Source organism: Lytechinus variegatus, chromosome 1 (genome assembly GCF_018143015.1).
Source record: "Lytechinus variegatus isolate NC3 chromosome 1, Lvar_3.0, whole genome shotgun sequence".
NCBI classification, from domain to species: Eukaryota; Metazoa; Echinodermata; class Echinoidea; order Temnopleuroida; family Toxopneustidae; genus Lytechinus; species Lytechinus variegatus.
In genome coordinates this window covers 18,644,250-18,665,885 of record NC_054740.1, presented here as the reverse complement: position 1 = coordinate 18,665,885, position 21,636 = coordinate 18,644,250, and the positions used below count along the sequence as shown (strand labels likewise).

At 34.5% G+C, this 21,636-nt stretch overlaps 1 protein-coding gene across 6 annotated transcripts in view; it reads left to right on the top strand.

Moving 5' to 3' along the window:
* LOC121408146 (SLAIN motif-containing protein 2-like) overlaps positions 1-21,636 on the top strand; it is a 35,593-nt gene that overhangs the window by 1,451 nt on the left and 12,506 nt on the right. For 5 of the 6 annotated variants that reach the window (XM_041599527.1, XM_041599493.1, XM_041599510.1 and 2 more), the window contains exons 2-6: positions 12,586-12,734; positions 14,536-14,625; positions 14,871-15,020; positions 16,940-17,152; positions 18,402-18,539. In XM_041599527.1, the coding sequence (XP_041455461.1) occupies positions 12,586-12,734; positions 14,536-14,625; positions 14,871-15,020; positions 16,940-17,152; positions 18,402-18,539 (740 nt within the window). The remainder of the gene's footprint in view (positions 1-12,585; positions 12,735-14,535; positions 14,626-14,870; positions 15,021-16,939; positions 17,153-18,401; positions 18,540-21,636) is intronic. The other variant, XM_041599519.1, reaches the window with a different exon arrangement.

Genomic DNA, 21,636 nt, shown 5'->3' with positions numbered 1-21,636 from the left:
GGAACAACCAAAATACAGAGACTGAAGCTTATGGTCTACCAAGTGAGTTGTTTTGTGTGACTGATGTAAAAAAAGTAATGAAAGTAATCATGGTAATGCAAAAAGATATACATGTAGCCTGCGCCAGTAGGCGTGGCGTTTATGTTAGCTCAGGCTCAAGAGTGATATTCGTGCACTACCGCTACACTACGATACTCCTTCCCAAACCTCAAGGTTAAAAACTCGCAAAGGTTGGATTTTATGAGGGGAAAATATAAAACTCGTGCAACAACATGACCTTTGATAAAAAGAAAAAAACTTACCTTCTTATTTGTCATTCTAATTTCACTCCATAACCATCCTCCTATTCATGAGTGGGACTATAGTATAGATTGAGGTCTGATACAAATGCGAAAGATTTCAATCTATAGTCCCACTCATGAATATTCATGAAATGTGCTGCGATTTCTGCGCATGCGGTGTTTTGGAATTGGCAGTGAATGTGCTAGGAAACTGTTACTGGCTCTAAATTAGCATTTTTGAGATTAAACGGAGCCCTTAGAGGGCAGCAACACACATACAGCCTTGTGTTGCCTTCTATTAGTAGTACTAATATTTGGTACTTCGCTAAATTCAGCTTGTGCTATTGATGTTTTTTATTTGATCGAATGGATTTGATTTGAGTGCAATCTCGATGTTTGGATTTTCATGATTATAGCGAAGTGGGGGTGAGATATCGTGTCTTGTGGCTAGTAAGTATTTGTTTTTTAGAGTAAGTGATTCTTCACTGCAGTTTGAGGAAAAATATGTTTTCTATAATTTTTCGTTTGAAAAGCCACTTTCAAAAGGCCGTGTCCGTAAATTCTGTGAAATCACAGAAAATTACTGTGTCGCTTTTTAGCGTTATTATCGACAACGAGAGAAAGGTTATCGATATTGCTAAGTGGCAAAAACAAGCGATTATCGAAAGGACTAACAATAATGACATTATCGATAAGAGCCTCACTAGACACGCATATGGGACTGTGCCTAGCGAACTATCAAAACAAGAAGGGAAATCCCTTCTTCATATTTAACATTGGAACTACCAATTGTATTGTACACCTTTATACACCTAATGCGTATAAAGGTTGTACAATTCTGAAAAAAAGAAGAAAAATCAGAGGTTTCTTACCAGACCGATGTCGTGTATCCCTTTGTAAACACCACAAATACAATAGACTTGACCCAACCACTTCGATATGATGTAACTTCATTGAGCTATGTTATGAAGTGCCGTTTTGAAGAACAATTCATAGATAAAGATTATTATTTATTAAATGATAAAATTTGAATAGTGATTACAAATAACTATTATTCTTGAAGTGATTATTTAAAATCAGTATTTAAAACTTTTATTTATTAAATAATCTATTGTATTTCAATTTTGTTGTATGTCTTTTTTCTCTCTTATAATTTAATGGAGCAATTTCTTCTTTCTTTTGTAATTTTCTGTAATATTAGTATGGTTTTCAATGTGAAATAAATGAAATGAATAATAAAATCTACATCAGAATAAACAGAGTAAAATTCACTGAGCAAAATGCTGAAAATTTCATCAAAATCGGAATTCAAGTAATGAATTTATTAAATTTAAAGGTTAGTAATATTTTGTGAAAACAGTTATATGCACGTAGTCATGAATATTTGTTAGGCAGGCAGATGATGTCACATCCCCACTTTCCCTTTGATATGTTATTACATGAAATCATTTATGATTTCATTTTCTTTACGTGTGAATGATATTTCTCCCTTTTAATGAAATAAGCTGTAGCAATCAATGTGTATTTCATCCATGTTTGTCTAGCCTGCAAAGCGGAGTGAGCCATTGAGGCCAAATATGCCGCTTTTCCAATGGCGGCGGCATCATCGGCATGAAATCTAAACCCAAGGTTACGGTTCAAAATGTCATCATAAAGTAGAATGTATATGAACCCAGTTCATGAAACTTGGACATAAAGAGTAATGAAGTATTACTGAACATCCTGCTTGATTTTCTAATCTTATGATCAAGGTCAAAGGTCATTTAGGGTCAATGGACTTAGACCATGTTGGAGGAATCAACATCAAAATCTTAGCCAAGGTTAAGCTATTGAAATTTTATCAAAACTTTGAAAACTAAACAATGTAGTTCATGAAACTTGGACATAAGGGTAACGGTGTATCACTGAACATCCTGCCTGCCTGAGGTCAAAGGTTGTGTAGGGTCATCGAGCTTTTATCATGTTGGGGGGTAATTGTTTAATTACCATCATAACTTAAAAAGTTTATGGATCTTGTTCATGAAACTTGGACATTTATTAATTTATTTTTTTAAATTTATTTATTATTTATTTATTACATTTATTTATTCATTTATTTTTATATATTTGTTTATTCATTTATTATAATTTATTTATCATTTATTACCGCTCATGGAATGGAACACCCTATCAGCAAATGTTGTTTTTCATAGGGGTCCATAATAGCAGTCAAGTATCACTAAACATCCTGTGCGAGTTTCAGGCTAAATAACCAAGGGCAATGGTCATATAGGGTCAATGAACTTTGGCCATGTTGGGAGTATTTGTTGATTTAATGTAATAACCTCGAAAGTACTGTACACAGGAATAATCTGACAAGCCAAAAAAAAGGGTTTTACTTAGAAATTATCCAAGCAATTTTTATCCAGGAAAAATTTGATGAGCAAAAAAAAATAGTTTTCACTAACAAATCAGAGCAATTTTGTTCCAGGAAAACTGGACAAGCAAGCTTGCATATGCATGACATAATAGAAAAAATACTTTTTGTGCCTCTCAAATTACAAAAGGGGGGAGCCGGCATGGGCCAGATGTTCCCCTACCTGGATCTGCCCCTGATTTGTGCTGCCTTATTGCATTTGCAACTAATTTCTTCACTTCGAGTCCTGTGTGACTACATACAGTGTACATTGTACATGTACATGTATACTACGTATAACTCCAGCAGAGTTACAGTTGCAAATTACAAAATGAGAATAAATATGGCTGTGCCATACATAATGCAACAATACATGATGGACCAATTATGTAGACCTATATAATGTTATGACTACAAGAAGTACTATGCAGTAACAAATCCACAGATTTACATTAAAACATTCTAAATCAAATGTAATTCTTGTTGTATTCACCTGTTGGTGAACTTGAGGGCAGTCACATCTTTACTACAGCGATGACTCACCAAGCCAACGTGGATCCAGTCATTCCATAGGGCTTGATGCATCTTCCCATTTAACTTGATGAATCCTCCACAGATAATGTTTGTCATTTTAAATTATGTACAGTGCCAGTATTTAACTTCAGATTCTGTCATGATGAAGCTGGATGTAATAAGACCATGTTTCCTCTCTCGAATGTCTTCAGATATTGGCCTTTTTTATTTTATTTTAATTTTTAGTCTGTACTGTATGTGCATGTACATGTATATGCAAGAGACTTTCATTGTATGTTTTGTGTAGACACATGATAATTGATGACAATGATACTTTTACAATGACATTTGGTCATCAAAATTATAATGCAAATTGAATTTTCATAATTTCTGTTGTGAGAGCAGGTAATTAGAATTGATCACTTGAGACACTAAGGCAGCACATTAATTGTATTGTGATTACATTCAGTGGACACAAAAAACCTAGTTTTGGACAGTCACTTGTGAAACTACTCCACTGTACATTAATTGCTGTTGTATTTATATTTCCGTGTAGGTTTTCTTTTTTTATTGAAGGGGCAAAAGGAAAATATAAAGTAAATGAAAGTTGGATGTCCCCCCCCCAGGACCTTAGATGTAAATTGTACTAATGAAATCTAGGCACATTTTTCTTCTTAGAGTACTTGAATAGTGTAGACCCAATGTTCTCCTCTTTCTTCACTTTCACTTCAGTCATGTCTTTCATTTCACTGAGGCTATAGAAGTTTTCAGAGACTATGCCTGAAGAATGACTGTTATCCAGACTTTAAACCTTGGCTGTACCTGCCATGAACTTGTGGTAAGATGAGTCTACATCACACAAGGCTAGCCCCCGCCAGACAGTGTATGTTTGTATTGCAATGGTATGGTTGAGAAGAGAGTAGTGAGTCAGGCAAAATCTGCTTCCATATTTGGAGTGCGTAAAGTATAACCGGAGGGGGTATTCCCCTAGAAACTGTCAAGAGGAATTTATACTCTTGACTGGGCAAAAATAAATTTGAATTTCATCAATGTGCTGAGGAATTAGATGTAACAATTGGTTGTCTTAAATAAGGTATGTGTTTTTCTGGAAAGACCTTTAGTTGGAAATGACATTCAAGCACTTAAAGCACCCCTATTCTGATTATATACTTCCTCATTTTGAACTGCATCATTTTTTATTGCCTAAATGCTATAATAGTATTCAATGTTACTTTTTAAAAATATTTTTGATGAGTAGGCCTACATGTATTTCGCTACCTTCCAGGTTTATAAGCCTACATCTACATGTATATGCCTAATTGAATGTTTGCTGGATACTCAAAAGAAAAATGCCCCAGATGCAGTATTTTCAAAGGAAATGATAATTTGATCATTTCTGACAGATACTTGTTTGTTCATTTTGAAGTACAAGAGACAGGTTTTGACACAGGCACACAGCAGATAAATATGTAATATAATGTACACTGTACATGCAGTAAAAACTGTGCATTTTTTTTCATTTGAACACGTGACACATGGTAGCCCCTTTTGGCAGCTGTTATCCAGTCTTTGGCTGAAAACTCATAAAGGCCTTGGATGTTGAGAAGTTCTTGAACATCTGGTTTAATACTTCAACAGCCATTCCTTGTAATTTGTAGTGGTATCTATATACGTGTATGTAGGCCTGATATAAAAACTGGGTGTGTACTTGTAAGGATTCTATCGTTACATATTTGGACTTCATTTATAGTAGCCCTAGATGTTTTGTTTTTGTAGTTTTTATAGCTTGAGGTTTGATTATTTGAATGTGTTGACCGATGAATTTTCATCATATCCTTAATCCTTATTAGTTTATGAGCATACAAAAAAAGCAATCATAATTGTACATGTACATGTCTACCCAGTACAATATACATGTTCACAGTGATTTGAGTTTTTATTAGATTTATTTACTGTGATGGCTCAGTATACAAATTAAAGCAATATGTAGATCCACATGTTCTGGTCAGAAAATGTGTACATGTATTCCAATACTGACAAATTTGGATTGCAAAGTGCTTAGTATTGTCAACCATAAATCCAGAATTCATTAGGCTGCATTTTGTTAGAGTGAGAAAGGTCAGGGCATACGATTTGTTCATCTACTTTTTAGAGAATGGTGAAATAAAATGAATTTAAATCAGCGATACCCGTAATAACGATATATTGTGTGAATTAGCTCGGACTTATACTTGTGAGTGTCTCTTTAAAAGCTATTACACATGTATGTTCTGTACATGGTCTGGGTTGCAGTATTTTCTATGACCAAGTTCTGACTTACATACATGTACATGTATTTATCAAGGGAAAATATGAAGGATATTAGTATTAATGTTTGTTTTTTAAGGGTCATGTTATTGGCATGATGAAGGTTTTAAATACTTTGATGTGTTAAATCACGGATCCTAGTATCCATGGTAAAATTTAAAAATCAGTTTAAACAGTGTCAGATAAATATTTGTTTTTCAATTATCACCACCCTCCGCTTAACAAACTCTACATGTACATGTTTTCTGCTGATGCAGCATTTCTCTAACTTTTTCTGTCAGACTCTCAATCCTTGATATATTTATTGTAGAGAGTAACGTGAGAACAGCGTGCCTGCTAGCAAAACACAGGATATTTTCACAGTGACAAGCTATCTGTGAATGCAACGAAAGTCTCCTATCAATCGATCCATTTCAGAGAATGTCTATGGAAGCTTTTACCCTTGACTGATAAGCACTTAAAGAAGCTCTACATTTTCTTTCTTTTTTTATACGAAGAGAAATTGGTATTGTGCGTTTCAAGATATCATGAATGCCATTGGTTCTAAGAAAATTATTTACAATTTTGTCCATAAATATGCCTTTTGCCTGGTTTCATTTGAAATTAGCAGAACTGTACCTGTAAAAAAGTAGTGTCCAAATTTCTGGTCGGGTAAAGATTTAGTGGGATGGGTATTGCCTTTTAACAATGGTTTGACCCTCCCAACATTTGTTTGGTTAGAATGTTCAGGTGCTACTACACTACAGTGTACAACGTTAACAAATAGAAAACTATTTGTAGGGGGATTTGGAATTGGATGGCTAATCTGGCTTCTGAAAATAATTAATTTTTGTTTTCATTTTTGTTTTGGAATTGGATCTGATTAACAAGTCAGGAGCTTTGCAAATATATTTTTTGACTTTGCTACATCATTAGCTCTTGTTGTGAATCCCAAATACATGTGGCCAGCCAGTGTCTTTCAACCTCTAATCAGACAATGAAGTGATAACATTTATAGGGAGCTTAGTATGGATGTTTTAAAGGCATACAAGTGGGCTGGCTAACTAATAACAAGCCTACAGGTACATATATGATAATAATGTGTCATGTACATGTACGTGTAATCAATATTACAAGAAAATCTTAAAACGAATCCCACTGTACCATATATTTTTCATCACATTTTCAAAATTTATGTAAAAAGCCAGAGAGATGTGTTCAAGACTTCAAGTTGATATGGCATTCTATCTTACTCTGATGTGAAACTACTTTTTTGTAGATTGTGAATGATCCTAGTTTTGTGGGGGTTTTCCCCTACTTTATTTATTTTTTAATTCATATTTTGGTGAGAATATCCTCTTCATGTTATTTTGAAGGAAATTCTCTGATTTCAGAGGAGCATTTCATGATCTTTTGTTATCAGTTAGATTTCCCAACATTCCTTGATTATGATTGACTGATAAACATTGTTCCTAGGGTAACTATCAGATAAAACAACTTTGTTTATAGATAAAATGTCTGACAGGTTCTTAAAAATTATGGAATGCTCCCCTAGCCCAAACTCTTCAATTTTAATTTTTGATAGATCTGTGAACTGTGCTGCACATACATGTACATGCAGTATGCCCAGCAATGTGGGGTCTTGTGTAATGGAGGCATGTGAAATAAGGGATAAATCACTTACTCAGACTTTGCTATTCGTGCCTATTAGGACTGCCTCCTACCACACAAAATAATAAATACTACTGCAGTATAGATGACACATCAGTCCCTATGTGTGTTGAAAGCCAAAACTATTCTGAAGACAGCTACAGAGAATAGCTATAAATCATTGGTCTCATAAGGTTTAATTGGTAATGGTCGTGGGTATCAGCTGGCTCTAGCAAACCTCCACATAAAATGCAGAAACCTAGATTTAGAAAGACCATTGCCATTAGACAGAATAACGGTTGAGAGTTGACCTGCATTTTCAATGCCATACATGTACGTATGTTTACAAGAGTGCATCAATACATTGTATACTCTCAAATGTTTTTATTGACCTACTATAATACATGCTCATTCCACTAAGTACATTTTACCCTAATTGGTCATTCTGAGTGTTATCATCAGCGTACTATACATGGACAGTAGAACAAAATCTCATCTCTATTCCTATACAATTAGTTGCAGTCTAATGCTTGCTTGCTTCCTGTGTTGAATATAATTAGCATGCCTTACCAGTAAATGGTTTGGGTTAGAGCAGTAGCGCCCATCCTGGTATGAGTGATGGATAGTATGTTATTGCTAAAAGCCTGGCAGAATGCATTTAGATGCTTGATCATGCCCAGCTGCAGATAAAATAGTTTTTACTTTGAACTATATTTAGAATGGTTTCAAATGGGATGATGCTCAATGGTGACAGTATTTTGTGTAGGTACAGATGTACATATACCGGGTTGATCATGAGCAAGATTGTTTTCTTCATCTATAGCATCTATGATAATCAAATTGATGAAGCAAATATAAATTTTGAGATTAAGGGTCAGTCAGCCAGGAATGTCTTCTGCTCATATTATGTACAATTTTTGTTTGAAAATAGAGTTTCTAAAGAATTAAATAATATGGTGGGCGGGGGTGTCAAATTTGAATTGAGAAAATTAAAAGTCTGCCTTTATTATAAAGTTGATAGGGTTAATTGGATTGAAGAAAATATTTTGTTTTTATTACCATTACATGTATATCAGATTACTTTGGCATATTAGTGGTATATCAATATTATTGATATACCACTAATATGCCAAAGTAATCTGATCTATAAATTTCAGTCTAGATTTGAAAAAAAATACATTAACTGCAGTTTGAGAGAATCAAAAAATCTAAAGATTTCCAAGAACAATGATTGGAAAGTATGCTGTGTATCTGTTCATTTCATGATTTTTGGAAATCTACCTTTTTTTTTGTTTACTGATGTTGAAGCCTTCACTTAGAACTACATGTACATTGTACATTTTTGTTGTTGTTGAGTGAAAGTACCATCAGAAATAAGTCAGGAAGCAAATAACATCACCAACTCTCTATTAATATTCATGGAATTACTATTTGTTCCAAATCACAAGGCTGAGGCTTATGTAGAATTGGACTTAGATAGATACAGTACCTGGTCACCATGCTCCTTTGCTGTACAGGCTATGATGTAGATGTTTTTATGTATCTGGAATAATGAGGTTTATAATGCAAGGGACTGCTCAGGAGTAGAAGCTTGTCTGGGATTCAGCTGTCTCAAGATGCTCAGGTTTTTATCCTTGAATGATCATCAGATCAGGCTGACTTGGAAGTGGAATAAATGAGCATTTACGTGCACCCAGTTCAGGTCTTTCTCTTCCAAACATCTTCATTTTAATTGTAGACATTAAAATGATCTTTCAGATATACATGTAATTCTAGACAAAAATAGTCAAGTGAATGTTTCAGAATTCACAGATGTGATAACACTTTTATTGCTTAGAAGTTACAAGCTGTGTTGACAATCAAAATTCTGAAAGGGGTAGTAGATGAATACATTACACAGTGACTTTTTTTTTGGGGGGGGGAGTTGTTTTAATTGATACATGTAGGCTTATATGTAGTCTAAATGTATAGTAAGCACCATAAAAAATGCCTCTATATATTCCATGTAAAGTGAAACCAATGCTGGAATATACAAGTTAACAATCCGTGAATGCTGAATACATGTAGGTATATATCATGACATCTGTACATGCCTCAATATTGACATCTACCTGTATCAAAATGTACAACCGGACCCAGTCCAATATCAAGTATTCTCTTATTCATCCTTGATACACTTCCCATGGCTACATGGATGTATGTAGGCAATTAATCAAGATTAAGTAGCCTACAGCATAGGTCATCACAGGTATGGTGTCAGACCTAGTTTTATAGTACGCTGCCCTCCAACATGGCCTCCTCCATCCACCATCCTCCTTCCTTCTATCCTCTAGGGTGTTTCTATGACGATGTCCATTCAGCCATCTCAAACCATCTTCTTCCATCTTGGAGGGTGTTGTATGTGTGAAGTCCCATAGCTTATGAATCATTACAACCAAACATCCCACCTTGTGATTCAGTATTCCTCCCAGGGTGATGCCTTGGAGAATATATGGGGTGATGTTGATGAAATTCCTAGTGATCGTGATGGAGTCATTTTCAGTCGTGATATTAATGAATACAATTATTCACTTCAAATTGTCTATAATACTGAAAGATGATTTAAAATCTGGAAAATTGAACTACTGGTTGTTTTTTTTTATACTGTAAGTGTAACTGTACTGATGTATAAAAAGAGAAGAAAAATTCTGTGATTTGGGGTTACTGTAAACTACAGTATGTATGTAGATGTGTTTCACTTTTGAAATGGGCTGTTACTTACAATATATGTTGAGTAGAGACAGATTTCTTTTTTGTCTCACCTGCGAAGCAAAGTGAGACTATAGGCGCCGCTTTTCCGACGGCGACGGCGACGGCGGCGGCGGTGGCGGCGGCGTCAACATCAAATCTTAACCTGAGGTTAAGTTTTTGAAATGACATCATAACTTAGAAAGTATATGGACCTAGTTAATAAAACTTGGCCATAAGGTTAATCAAGTATTACTGAACATCCTATTAGAGTTTCATGTCACATGACCAAGGTCAAAGGTCTTTTAGGGTCAATGAACTTAGACCATGTTGGAGGAATCAACATCGAAATCTTAACCTGAGGTTAAGTTTTTGAAATGTCATCATAACTTAGAAAATATATGGACCTAGTTCATGAAACTTGGACATAAGGTTAATCAAGTATCAATGAACATCCTGCATGAGTTTCACGTCACATGACCAAGGTCAAAGGTCATTTAGGGTCAATGAACTTTGGACGAATTGGGGATATCTGTTGAATTCCCATCATAACTTTGAAAGTTTATGGATCTGATTCATGAAACTTGGACATAATAGTAATCAAGCATCACTGAACATTTTGTGCAAGTTTCAGGTCTCATGATTAAGGTCAAAGGTCATTTAGGGTCAATGAACTTTGGCCGAATAGGGGGTATCTGTTGAATTACCATCATAACTTTGAAAGTTTATTGGTCTAGTTCGTTAAACTTGGACATTAGAGTAACCAAGTATCACTGAACATCCTGTGCGTGTTTCAGGTCACATGTCCAAGGTCAAAGGTCAATGAACTTTAGCCGAATTGGGTGTATCTGTTGAATTACCATCATAACTTTGAAAGTTTATGGATCTGATTCATGAAACTTGTACATAAGAGTAATCAAGTATCACTGAACATCCTGTTCCAGTTTCAGGTCACATGATCAAAGTCAAAGGTCATGTAAGGTCAATGAACTTTGGCCATGTTGGGGTTTTTTGTTGAATAACCATCATATCTCTGTAAGTTTATTGGTCTAGTTCATAAAAAGAGGACATAAGAGTAACCATGTATCACTGAACATCTTGTGCGAGTTAGAGTAGTATGCAAAGTCAGCACTGCTGCTATATTGAACCGCGTGATGCAGGTGAGACGGCCAGAGGCATTCCACTTGTTTATGAATAGAAGCCATCCTTTCAATATTTTTACAGCTCCATCTGCCCTGATCAACATTTGTATAAACCCCGGTTTTTAATATATGTAAACACATTGTATTCATTGTATACATGAGTGCCAGCAAAAGGTAGAAAATATTTTTCTTGCATTTTGCTGTTTTCTAGATACCACATATTGGTTGCACGTACACTGGAGCTGCTGGCAGGATGCTCAAGTAAAAAAAAAACATATTTCAGAACATGAATGTTGTAAATGCAGAAGGCAATTACTGAGAGCGGTTGGAAATAATTCAGGGATCAAATCAATACATGCTACAGGCAATTTATATGTGATTGTGCATTTCTCCACCACATACCATATTTCATATAGATCTGACAATCAACTAAAATTACATTTTTTGTGTCTCTGCCACTGCCACAGGTCCCCATCCCTCTTGCAGAAAAACTGATTAAACAGATAATTCAATATGATTGTCATTTGAAAAGCTCATTCTATGTTTTTGTTGTGTTGGGATAGAGGCTTGAAATTGTTTAATGTACAGAAATGTTGAGTTCAAAATAACTTTAATATATGTCGATCTCAATTCACATGATGAGAACTTCTTTCCTGTACATGTACATGCTATTCAAAGAAGGCGTTGGCTCATATAAACATTTAAAAACAATTTCTGTATAACATTATTGAATACTACATGTCGTTCATTTATTTAGTATACTGTACATTGGTGTGCCCTGGGCCTGTATTGTATTATTGTGTTACTTTTCATTCCTTCTTCTTTAAATGCTGTGCATTTTGAAATTAACTTTGCTGGTGTGCGCTAATTATCGACATTCAGTCACCATTAACAGACAGCAAATGAAATAACCTGTCAGCGTGTGAAATAAACAACCCAACCCCTCTATCTGTCGCTAATTGATTCTCTTCATTTATTTATGTGTGACTGTCAATCTTGTTTACAGTTAACCTTGGACCAACAAGAGCTCTATTCAGGCATAATATAGTATTGGGAAGCTCACTGAAGACATACGTAACATAGTATTGCAAAGATCACTGAAGGCATAATGCGTATTGCAAAGCTCACTGAATTCCGAAGCATTCATTAATATCTGTAAACAAGGACATATGGAATGGGCTACCTTTATTCAAAGTAGAAAAATAGCAAAATATATGCTCTCTGTTAATTCATCTCAACCTTGTGAATGCAGTCATGCAAATGTTTTCAGACACACACAGATCAAATTTTATTTCAGGTGTTTTTGGCCTCGTACAATGTACATTAGAAGTGACTGCAAAAATGCTACATAAAATTCCTACCATAGCAATCAACTCACAATCACAGTAATTTTACCGGTATTGCATAGAAAATTCCCTTTAACAATTTACAAAGCTGTATATTGTAAAAACTGAATATTTCATGAAGTAATTTTCACTTGGTGCAATGAACTGTAATAATGCAAAGAGCACATGATGAATATTGTGTATATGTATTGTATACAAGGAACATGCAGTTACTGAAGATTGATAATTTTTTCATATTTTTCCAGGTTATATACATCACCAATCAAAATAGCTAGTCCAGAACAGAAGTGTATAAGTCCATATGATTGGATCAGACAAGACTTTGAAAATCCTACCAGAGACCAGGAATCGGCTAAGAAATGTCTACTTGCTAAGCTGGATGAAGTCTCTAGAGGTAGAGTATCAAACACATTTACCTGTATTTGCCACTCTCCAACCGGGTGTTGAAATTGGGTACAAATACTTTCTTGAGTTATGTTGCCTTGTTATTAATCATGTTGGATTAAAACTACCTGTATGTTTATTAAACCAGATGGTAATCATTACAGATACACTTCGGTTGTAGATTTAAAAATGAATTATTACAACCTCTGTCAATCTGTGGTAGGTCATATTACGGTATGTTGAAAAAAAAACAAGGTATGATTTCTTGCTTAATTCATGGAATTGGCTTAAGTAGGTAGATAATTAATGTATATATGCATTAACAGCCATATACAAGTAGGTCATTTCCCATTAAGTTGTATACCCATCAATAAATCAAGAAAATTAAGCACATGGGAATCATATTCCATTTCCTCCATTCTTGGGCAACTATTATGTGCTATTATGAAGATATCAAGTTCTCTCTTCCATATTTTTCTCTTTACTTGTACATGTACAGTGTATAGTAAATATTTTAGGAATGAATAGGATTTTAGCCAGAACAGGAAGGATAGTGCTGAAATTCAAAACCAGTACAGCATTGGTTTGATCATGGTTTTGTAAGGTTGGCTACAGACCTTTAATTATCTTATGTGAACCAGTCTGTTTGTAGTCTAGTTATCACCACATGGAGACAAGTAGAATAATAAACATTTCCTGGTTGAGACTTTCACATTTGAAAACTAGACACATAACATTACCACATTCACAACCTAAACCAGAAATTGGGGTTTAACATAGTGAAATGGTAGGGAAGAGAGAGAGAGAGAAGGGGGTGAATGGGGGTGTGGGGTGGGAGGGAGTAAACAAAAATGAAGGAATAGTTGATTGGCACATTGAGAGAGGGGAGATTGAAATTAAAGGAAATAAAAATTGTTTCATTTTGGTAATGACCCAAGCTTTAATCCATTGATAGTGGATTCTCCTGAGATGTTTGAACCATTTTGAGAAAACAAGTCTTGATTGTCCGACCGCTTTGGGATGGATTTATTGAGTTAGAGGGGAGAAATGTGGCACATGTAAAGTAACATTTTAGGCCATCAGGTTATTCAGTATTACAAAACTTATTCAAAAGATTACCAAATTTATGATGAAAATATTCAAAATAACTTTGAAAAATTCTTTTTCATGGGCTTTATACATACATGTCCATGTATATGAACTGATATACAGTAAAGTATACTTTGTATTCAGTAAATGTCTCACCAGGTAGGAGCTACTTTGTTACTTTCTGAAAGGAAATGTTATTAGGATGTTCGTGATAAACAAGTGTGACATTCCCGATCATGAACATTCATACCGGTTCATTAATTGATTAGTGTTAATCTGTCTAGTCTTTTTTAATTAACTTCACGCAGGGATTGATTGATGAATGTTATACTACATGTAAGTCACCATTCTCCAGAATCATTGAAATATACATGTTATTTTATGTACAGAGCAGAAATTAGTTTTCTTGTGCCAAACATTTTTAAGACTTATTTCATATACAGTAAGAGGTTGAATATTTGAAGCCAAGTTAAATGTGAAAGTTCAAGCAAATCAATCAAAATCAATTCTACACTGTAGAACATGATGATGTTTCCTTGGAATACAAAAAAAACAAAGAAAATACAGTATTTATGTATTTTCATTGATTAATTAATTTGTGCAACATATTTACACAGGATAAAAAAAGAGCAATTGAATCAGCAAATGTGTTTTCACTGTGGCCTGTAGTGTTCTGACTAGTCTGTTTCTTACTCACATCCATATCTTTTATTTCCTTACAGTGAACAGAAATAGCATGGGACCCAGTGCAATAGCATTGCAACAACCTCAAATACCAAACCAAGGCAGTGGAGATCCACTAAGAGGAATAGGTAATATGAAAGATCTTTGAAATATTGCATTTTGTAAACTGTCCCAAAAGTACCAATAATTAATTATTTATCAAAAGTGTAGTCCATTAATATTTCATTGTATTTGACTTTTTCATATATTTAAGCTTTATATTGCTCTTCAAGATAAATATACTGTATAAAAGTTACAGAGAAATTTGTGGTTCATTTCAGTAGTGTAGAGTTATAAAGAATCATCATTAATGTGTTTTTATTTTTTTTTAAAGAAAAACTTGAAACATCTCCAAGAAGTCAATCTCCGCCCCCATCTCAACCCCAGAGAAGAGAGAGACGGACGAGTAAGGAGGAAAGGATGGGATTAGCAAAGCTTGAAGATGTGACAGATGTACAGATACTAGCTAGAATGCAAGAAGAGAGTAAGAATCTTTCTATTTCTATCATTGATCCTTAGAGTGGACATATGGTCTTTCAAACAGAGGGTCATGGGTTCAAATTCCAGTTGTGGCATTTTTTTCCTTCTGCAAAAACTTTGTCTATGTTGTGCTGCACTTAACCAAGGTGCAGTGAATGGTGCCTGGCAGGATTAAATCCTTGAATTCAATGAGCACTGCTAATGAACTGGCAGCTCAAGCTGTAGCCTGGATAAGTAATATTGTGCTTTGAATTCTCTGGAAAAAGAGATCTAGTTTATTATTGTCCAGTAGAAGAACTGGGCGTAGTCTTCCAAACAGTAATTAAAATTAATTTAAAATTGATCTCAAATTGTGTAGTTAAAATATTAGGAAGTTTAGATCAATTACAACTTCAGTTTGATTCAAGTTTATTGAAACTCTTTGTAAGGCATGGCCCAGATGTACATGTAAGAAAAGGCATTTTGAATTAATGGGATGAAGATGGAAGATACAAGTATGCGATGCATGCTCTCCCTGATATTAAGACTATTATTTTCTGCCTTTTCTATTATTAGCACAACTTGTGATTATGAGTTTTTAATAGGCACTGGATAGAAACTAGCTGTCTCTGCTGCACTTTGGTAGTGCCTTTGACAGAACTACCATTTGTCTGCATCAACGGCTGTGCATTATAAATAGTATAGATGTGCGAGGGTGAGAGGGTTCAAGATTGTTTTTCCGGAAAGGAGTATCATCTCCAGCGAAGAGTACTCGTACTTGAGTCCTTGTATGGTTCTGACAAGGTTCTGTGAAGGTTTTGTAGCAGGCCTAGAGAGTAAGTGCAGCGTTCTAATTCTTAATTAGTCCCCTGCTATGACCACCTGTGACCACAAGAGGGAGTTGAAGGCATCAAGTGTCAATGAGGTAAATTAGATCTGCAGGATCATCTATCCAAACACTGCATTGGTCTGTGCATCCAGGCCCGGGTTAGGTGAACTTGAAAATTAACCGTTCACACTTTGATTTGTTTAGGCTTGGTTTCAGTTTGAAATAAGCTCTGTGGAATCTCTAAGGTTGTAGGAAGAAGTATCTTTTACATAAATCTATTCTATTTGATTTGTTTGAAATTTGAAAAGGCTTGTCCGCTCAGTCCATTTTATAGGTGATATGATATCACAGTGGTCAGCCTAAACTTACTGTGATGTGTAGTCATGTGTATAGACCAGTGACCCAATCTTTGTTGATATTTTATGAACTTGCAATTGAATTGTTAACAGTCAATGGTTTTCATGAATATGACATGTGTGACTTTAAGAATGGGATCCTGTAGGTAAGGGTGATATTTTATCAATCAATTCAGGTAAATTTAGAATTCCATCTAGTTGTAGACCTGGCTTATGAATTTTACAAAGATTGTTCTGTCATAGATTTCTTAATACTTCTAAAAGGGTTTGTATGAGCATCTTAATACGTATCTGATTCCCTGGCCAGCCTTTTTCTTTAACATGGTGTCAAGGCAATTGACTCTATACGTGTAGGTCAAAATAAGCAATGGATTCATAGCACACAGTTTTCTGCTTGTGTATGAACTACATGTATCTACCTAGATACATGACTTTATGTATAAAGAGTTGAATCTATATGGTTTATTGGGTTATTGAGTTCTTTTCATATGTGGGTCTGGTCTATCAATTGTTGTAGGGTTTTAAAGATTAGCACTTTTTTTTTTTTGGTGGAGCATATTAAGTAGTTGCTTCATTTTTCTATTTGTCTAGCTTCTCAATGATGGGTCATCTATGCAATTTTTATCTACAACTTCTCTTTTGAAAGTTTATTCATGAATCATGTAATATTTTTTTGCATCCAATTTTTATCAATTTTAGTATAGCTTGAAATTTCCAATCAAGATTTAATTCTTCTTTTCTCACATCACATTTGTATAGGTTTACGGCAAGCAATGCACAGTTCCCCTGCCAACTCACCAAGAAGAATATCAGTGTCCCCCGCCTCATCAGAAAACGCCCTCCACAGATCAGCCTCTCGTAGCTCTAGCGTCAGCAGCACGGAGGGAAAGAGTGAAGATGGAGACGAAGGTCAAAGGTCAAACGTCGTCAGAAGGAGACCTTCCTTTGAGAGGATACGCAAAGCAGGAGAAGGTAACATTTTATTTATTTTATTTTAAACTATTTTTTGTGCAAAGAAGTGAATCAATCAATAAAATTTGCCGGAAAAAACGCTCTACTTTCATGCAAAATTAAAAAAAAAAGTAATTGAAAAAATTGACATAAAAGATTGCAACAAGAAATATATATGCAATTCTGTAGTCAATGAAGTTAAAAAAGAAAATGGGATATGCCTTGCATTGACTCTACATGTATTTGATACAAATAATAGCAATTGATCATAAAATAAACTGATATGATTGATTGCATTGACACCAATTTACTATCAGTCATTAAAATCAGTTGTATGATCAATTGCTAAGCTTTGTGTCTCACAGGACTCTGATATCTGTGTGCATTGTATGTAGAATAATACAATTTAATGACTTAATTGTGTACATGTCAGTGTGTGTGACTTAGATAATTAGAGTTTCTAAGCATGGAGTTTTTGAGTCATAATATTGAGATTGGTTATTGAGTGGGAATGCGTTTGGATATATATGAATGATTGTGTGATACAGGTGTGGTAAAGTTAGATTTAGATTGTTGGTTGTTTGATATTTTGCCTCCCCACATGTTTGATGATGAATTGATTTAGAGATGGCATTAATTACATACAAATGCTACAACCAAAATCCCCCATAAAAGGGGCATTAAGGTACCCTTTAATAAAAAAAATAAAATCATAATTTAATGGGAAAAGTTTCAGAGGGAATTTGAAGTTAAAGAAACATTTTTTTTGATAGTTTAAACCAATTAATAATATATTCAACTTTATTAGGCAAATTAGCAGCTATAGTTGTAATATTTACTTATTGCTTTTAGAAAGAAATTATAAATATTCCTGCATTATAGCCATACTATAGAATGTCAGCTTTGCATAAAAACACCATTCTAGCAGGGTTTTGATTATTAATTATGTAATGAAAAATATGCAGTGATTTACTCTTTCTTATTAGTAGAAATTGCTCATATATTCTGCAATAGTTTTTTTTCATTTTTTCCTACTTAAGAAATACTAAAGAAATATTAACCAAATATAAAATAAAAAATTATCATGACTGCTTTGCAATGCTACTCATTTACACACTTATACTCTCTGGTATAAGAACTGCTTTTTACCAAGCTGGATAATAAGATTGATAACCCTATTAATAATGACCCCACCTTATACCATTATATCTGAATGCTTACACCCCTCCACCACCCCTCCCACTACCCTCATGCACCCATACACCATTAGGAGGGAGAAGAGATGGTTTATATAGTCCTAGAAACAATCAAGATTACAGACCAGAAGAGTTTGAAGAGTGGGAATACTCCAGACCTGTCATTGGTCGACGATTGTCACAAGAGAAGATTAGACGTCCAAGTGGTGAAGGTAGTCTTGAATACAATGTCTATGTGTCTTGTGTGCCTTGCCTACTTACTGCCTTCCTATTCACTCCTTGCATTTTTACCGTAGCTTCATTACTTGTTGGATTCTTAAAGATTTTGTTTTTTGCATTGTCTGTAGTAAGAGCATTTCTATAGCTTTCCCTCTCTAAGTGTTGCATGAATTTCTGTGATCTGTTTGATACTGTGCACTTTTGTGTTTCTGATTGCTGTGGGTTTGTTGTTTTAGTAGAATAGTCTTAACTCTATGACATATGTACATATAAATCAAATTCGTTCTTTGTAAGATTGTGTAAAGTCTGTTTAAGGTGCAAACTGTTTGGATATATTAATGTGAAGTAATGCCAGAATGTTTTTATCAGAAATAAATCATGTGGGGTTGAACCATTGTTACCAGAAAAATAGCTTGCTCTCTCTAAACTCTGTTAGGTCAGAACGTTTCGGAGCCACTGTTACTGAGTGTTAAAGGACAAGTCAACCGCAACAGAAAGCTGATTTGAATAAAAAGAGAAAATCCAACAAGCATAACACTGAAAATTTCATCAAAATCGGATGAAAAATAAGAAAGTTATGACATTTTGAAGTTTTGCTTAATTTCACAAAACAGTTCCTGGTTGGTATGCAAATAAGCAGACTGATGACGTCATCCACTCACTATTTCTTTTGTATTTTATTATATGAAATATTTAAATTTTTTCCTTGTTGTCAAGTGAAACAACGTTTAATTCATCCCTGAACATGTAGAATTAGCATTGTCTAATACTCTATGGCTTAGTCAAGTTGGTCCTTATTGTCAAATCTGCAAAAAAATGAATTATTGTTTAATTCAAACAATACAAAACAAAATAAATAGTGAGTGAAGGACATCATCGACTGTCTCATTTGCATGTCACTTAGTTATGCATATCACTGTTTTGTGAAAAATAAGCAAAAATTTAAAATCATAACTTTCTTATTTTACATCCGATTTTGATGAAATTTTCAGTGTTATGCTAGTTTGATTTTCTTTATTTATTCAAATCAACATTTTTCTGGGGTGGACATGACCTTTAAAATAAATTTGATGATAAATTAACTTTACAATCATAAGAACTCAGACAGCCCAATCAGTCATACTTCTGATATGAGTGGATCCTTAAAGTAAACCAAGATTTATCTGATTATTTACTTTCCAATTTAACTGTAGCATGTAGTTCTATAAGCTTTTCTTATGTAGATTAGTGGTTTGATTTCATTTATTAACACATTTACTGTATTGTGTATCCCCCCCCAAAAAAAAAAAAAATCAGTCAGTAATGATCCCAAATCTCCTTGAAAATAAGCTTGTGCTAATGTTTATTGAAGTGTTTACTAAATTATTCTACATATTGTTTTGCATGGTATTTTACCAATCTTTGCACACTTTTAATATGGCTTTCCTCAGTTTAATAAAATAATAACATATGATTGAACTGAAGATTTGAATAAAATAGCTCAACTGAATGGTCTTTTAGTGAATGCTTTTTCAATTGTGAATTGTTTGTAGTAAGCTATTAAAATGAACAATACTATACGGATATTGCCTACTTAGAGTTTGAACATAACATTTCTTCTCCCCGACGGAGTTATATTTTGCCCAAAGCGCGCACTGCTGAGGGAAAATATCATCCCGAGGGAAAAATATAGCTTCAGAGGGGAGCTGAAATGTTATTTAGTAAAAAGAAAGACCAGGCAATATCTGTTATATTATATAGTCTATGTGGATTCGCCATCAGAGATTGCCTTCATCATCTGGCTCCAACCCGAAATTCTTGCTACAGCTCTGATTCGTCTACGTCATACATGTAATAGAAAAAAAAGGAAAATACATCAAGCGCGTTCTTCATGCAATTGACGCGTTAACACTAGCGCGTACATCAAATAAACTACCTGGGGGTGTTTCACAAAGATTTAAGTATGACTTAGGTCGCACTTAAATGTCGACGCGTACATTATAAGCAACGCGCAATCTTATTGATCAATACGCAGTAGTGCGCGTCCTCTTGGCATGATCTGACCAATGCTGTCATGCCTTTTATACTGCGCGCAACAAGACATTTAAGTGCGACTCTAAGTCATACTTAAATCTTTGTGAAACACCCCCCTGATTACACAACTTGTAAGCAGCGAGTGACGTCACCTTAATATAACGCTGCAATTAACAATACAACGCAGTTATATTCGCTGAGTTGAAGTCAAAACCTAGAATATAACAAATGTGATCCTCGCAGCTATGATCACGTGATGACGTATTGACCTATCACTAATTCGAATCTACATAAGCTATGTAATATATTAAAATATATAATGCCTGTATTACTGTGGTCCTTCTGTAGTATGTATTCATCATTCTGTTTCAAGATTACACCACCCCTTCCATACATCATACAATGTCAGTGATAACGTGTTTGTGGCTATGGCTACTATTCTGAATCATAATAATATTGTGTACAGTTTCTCAGCAACCCTTCAAATAGACATTTTCAAGTTTAAGATGTCGGAAAAGGGGCAGGTTGACAACTTGTGTCTGCCATTCTTAGTGTAAGAAAATCATTGGGGTGAAAATCCACTGAAACATAACCTAAATAAATTCAATATCAAATAGAAATAAAAACCCCTCAACTGCATTTTCATATTGAATGAAGGTTTGCAGAATCTAATAAAAACCCACAAGAGATCTTTATCCTTATCCTATTGCACTCCAAAATAAAAACTAAATATTCCTTCTCATTTTCTTGGCATGGGCATCATTCAACCTTCCATTCCTTTATTAACCATGCCAACAGAAAGGTAAATATTGTCATGTTACCCACTCAATTCAATTTGGTTTAAATTCAATTTTGTCACATCTTATTCTCCTTGACTTCCTAGAAAAGCTCCATACCCATATACTTGTGTGTTAATGTGGAAATGTAGGTCATACCGATGCTTACATGTACTGTACATTTACATTAATTTTTTTCCCCCTTGGATGCTATCATAGGAATGATTAAAAATATACCCGTGTTCACTGTTACGATTTACCCTTTAGCTCTTTTCAGAGGTAGTATAGTCTTCAAAATGGT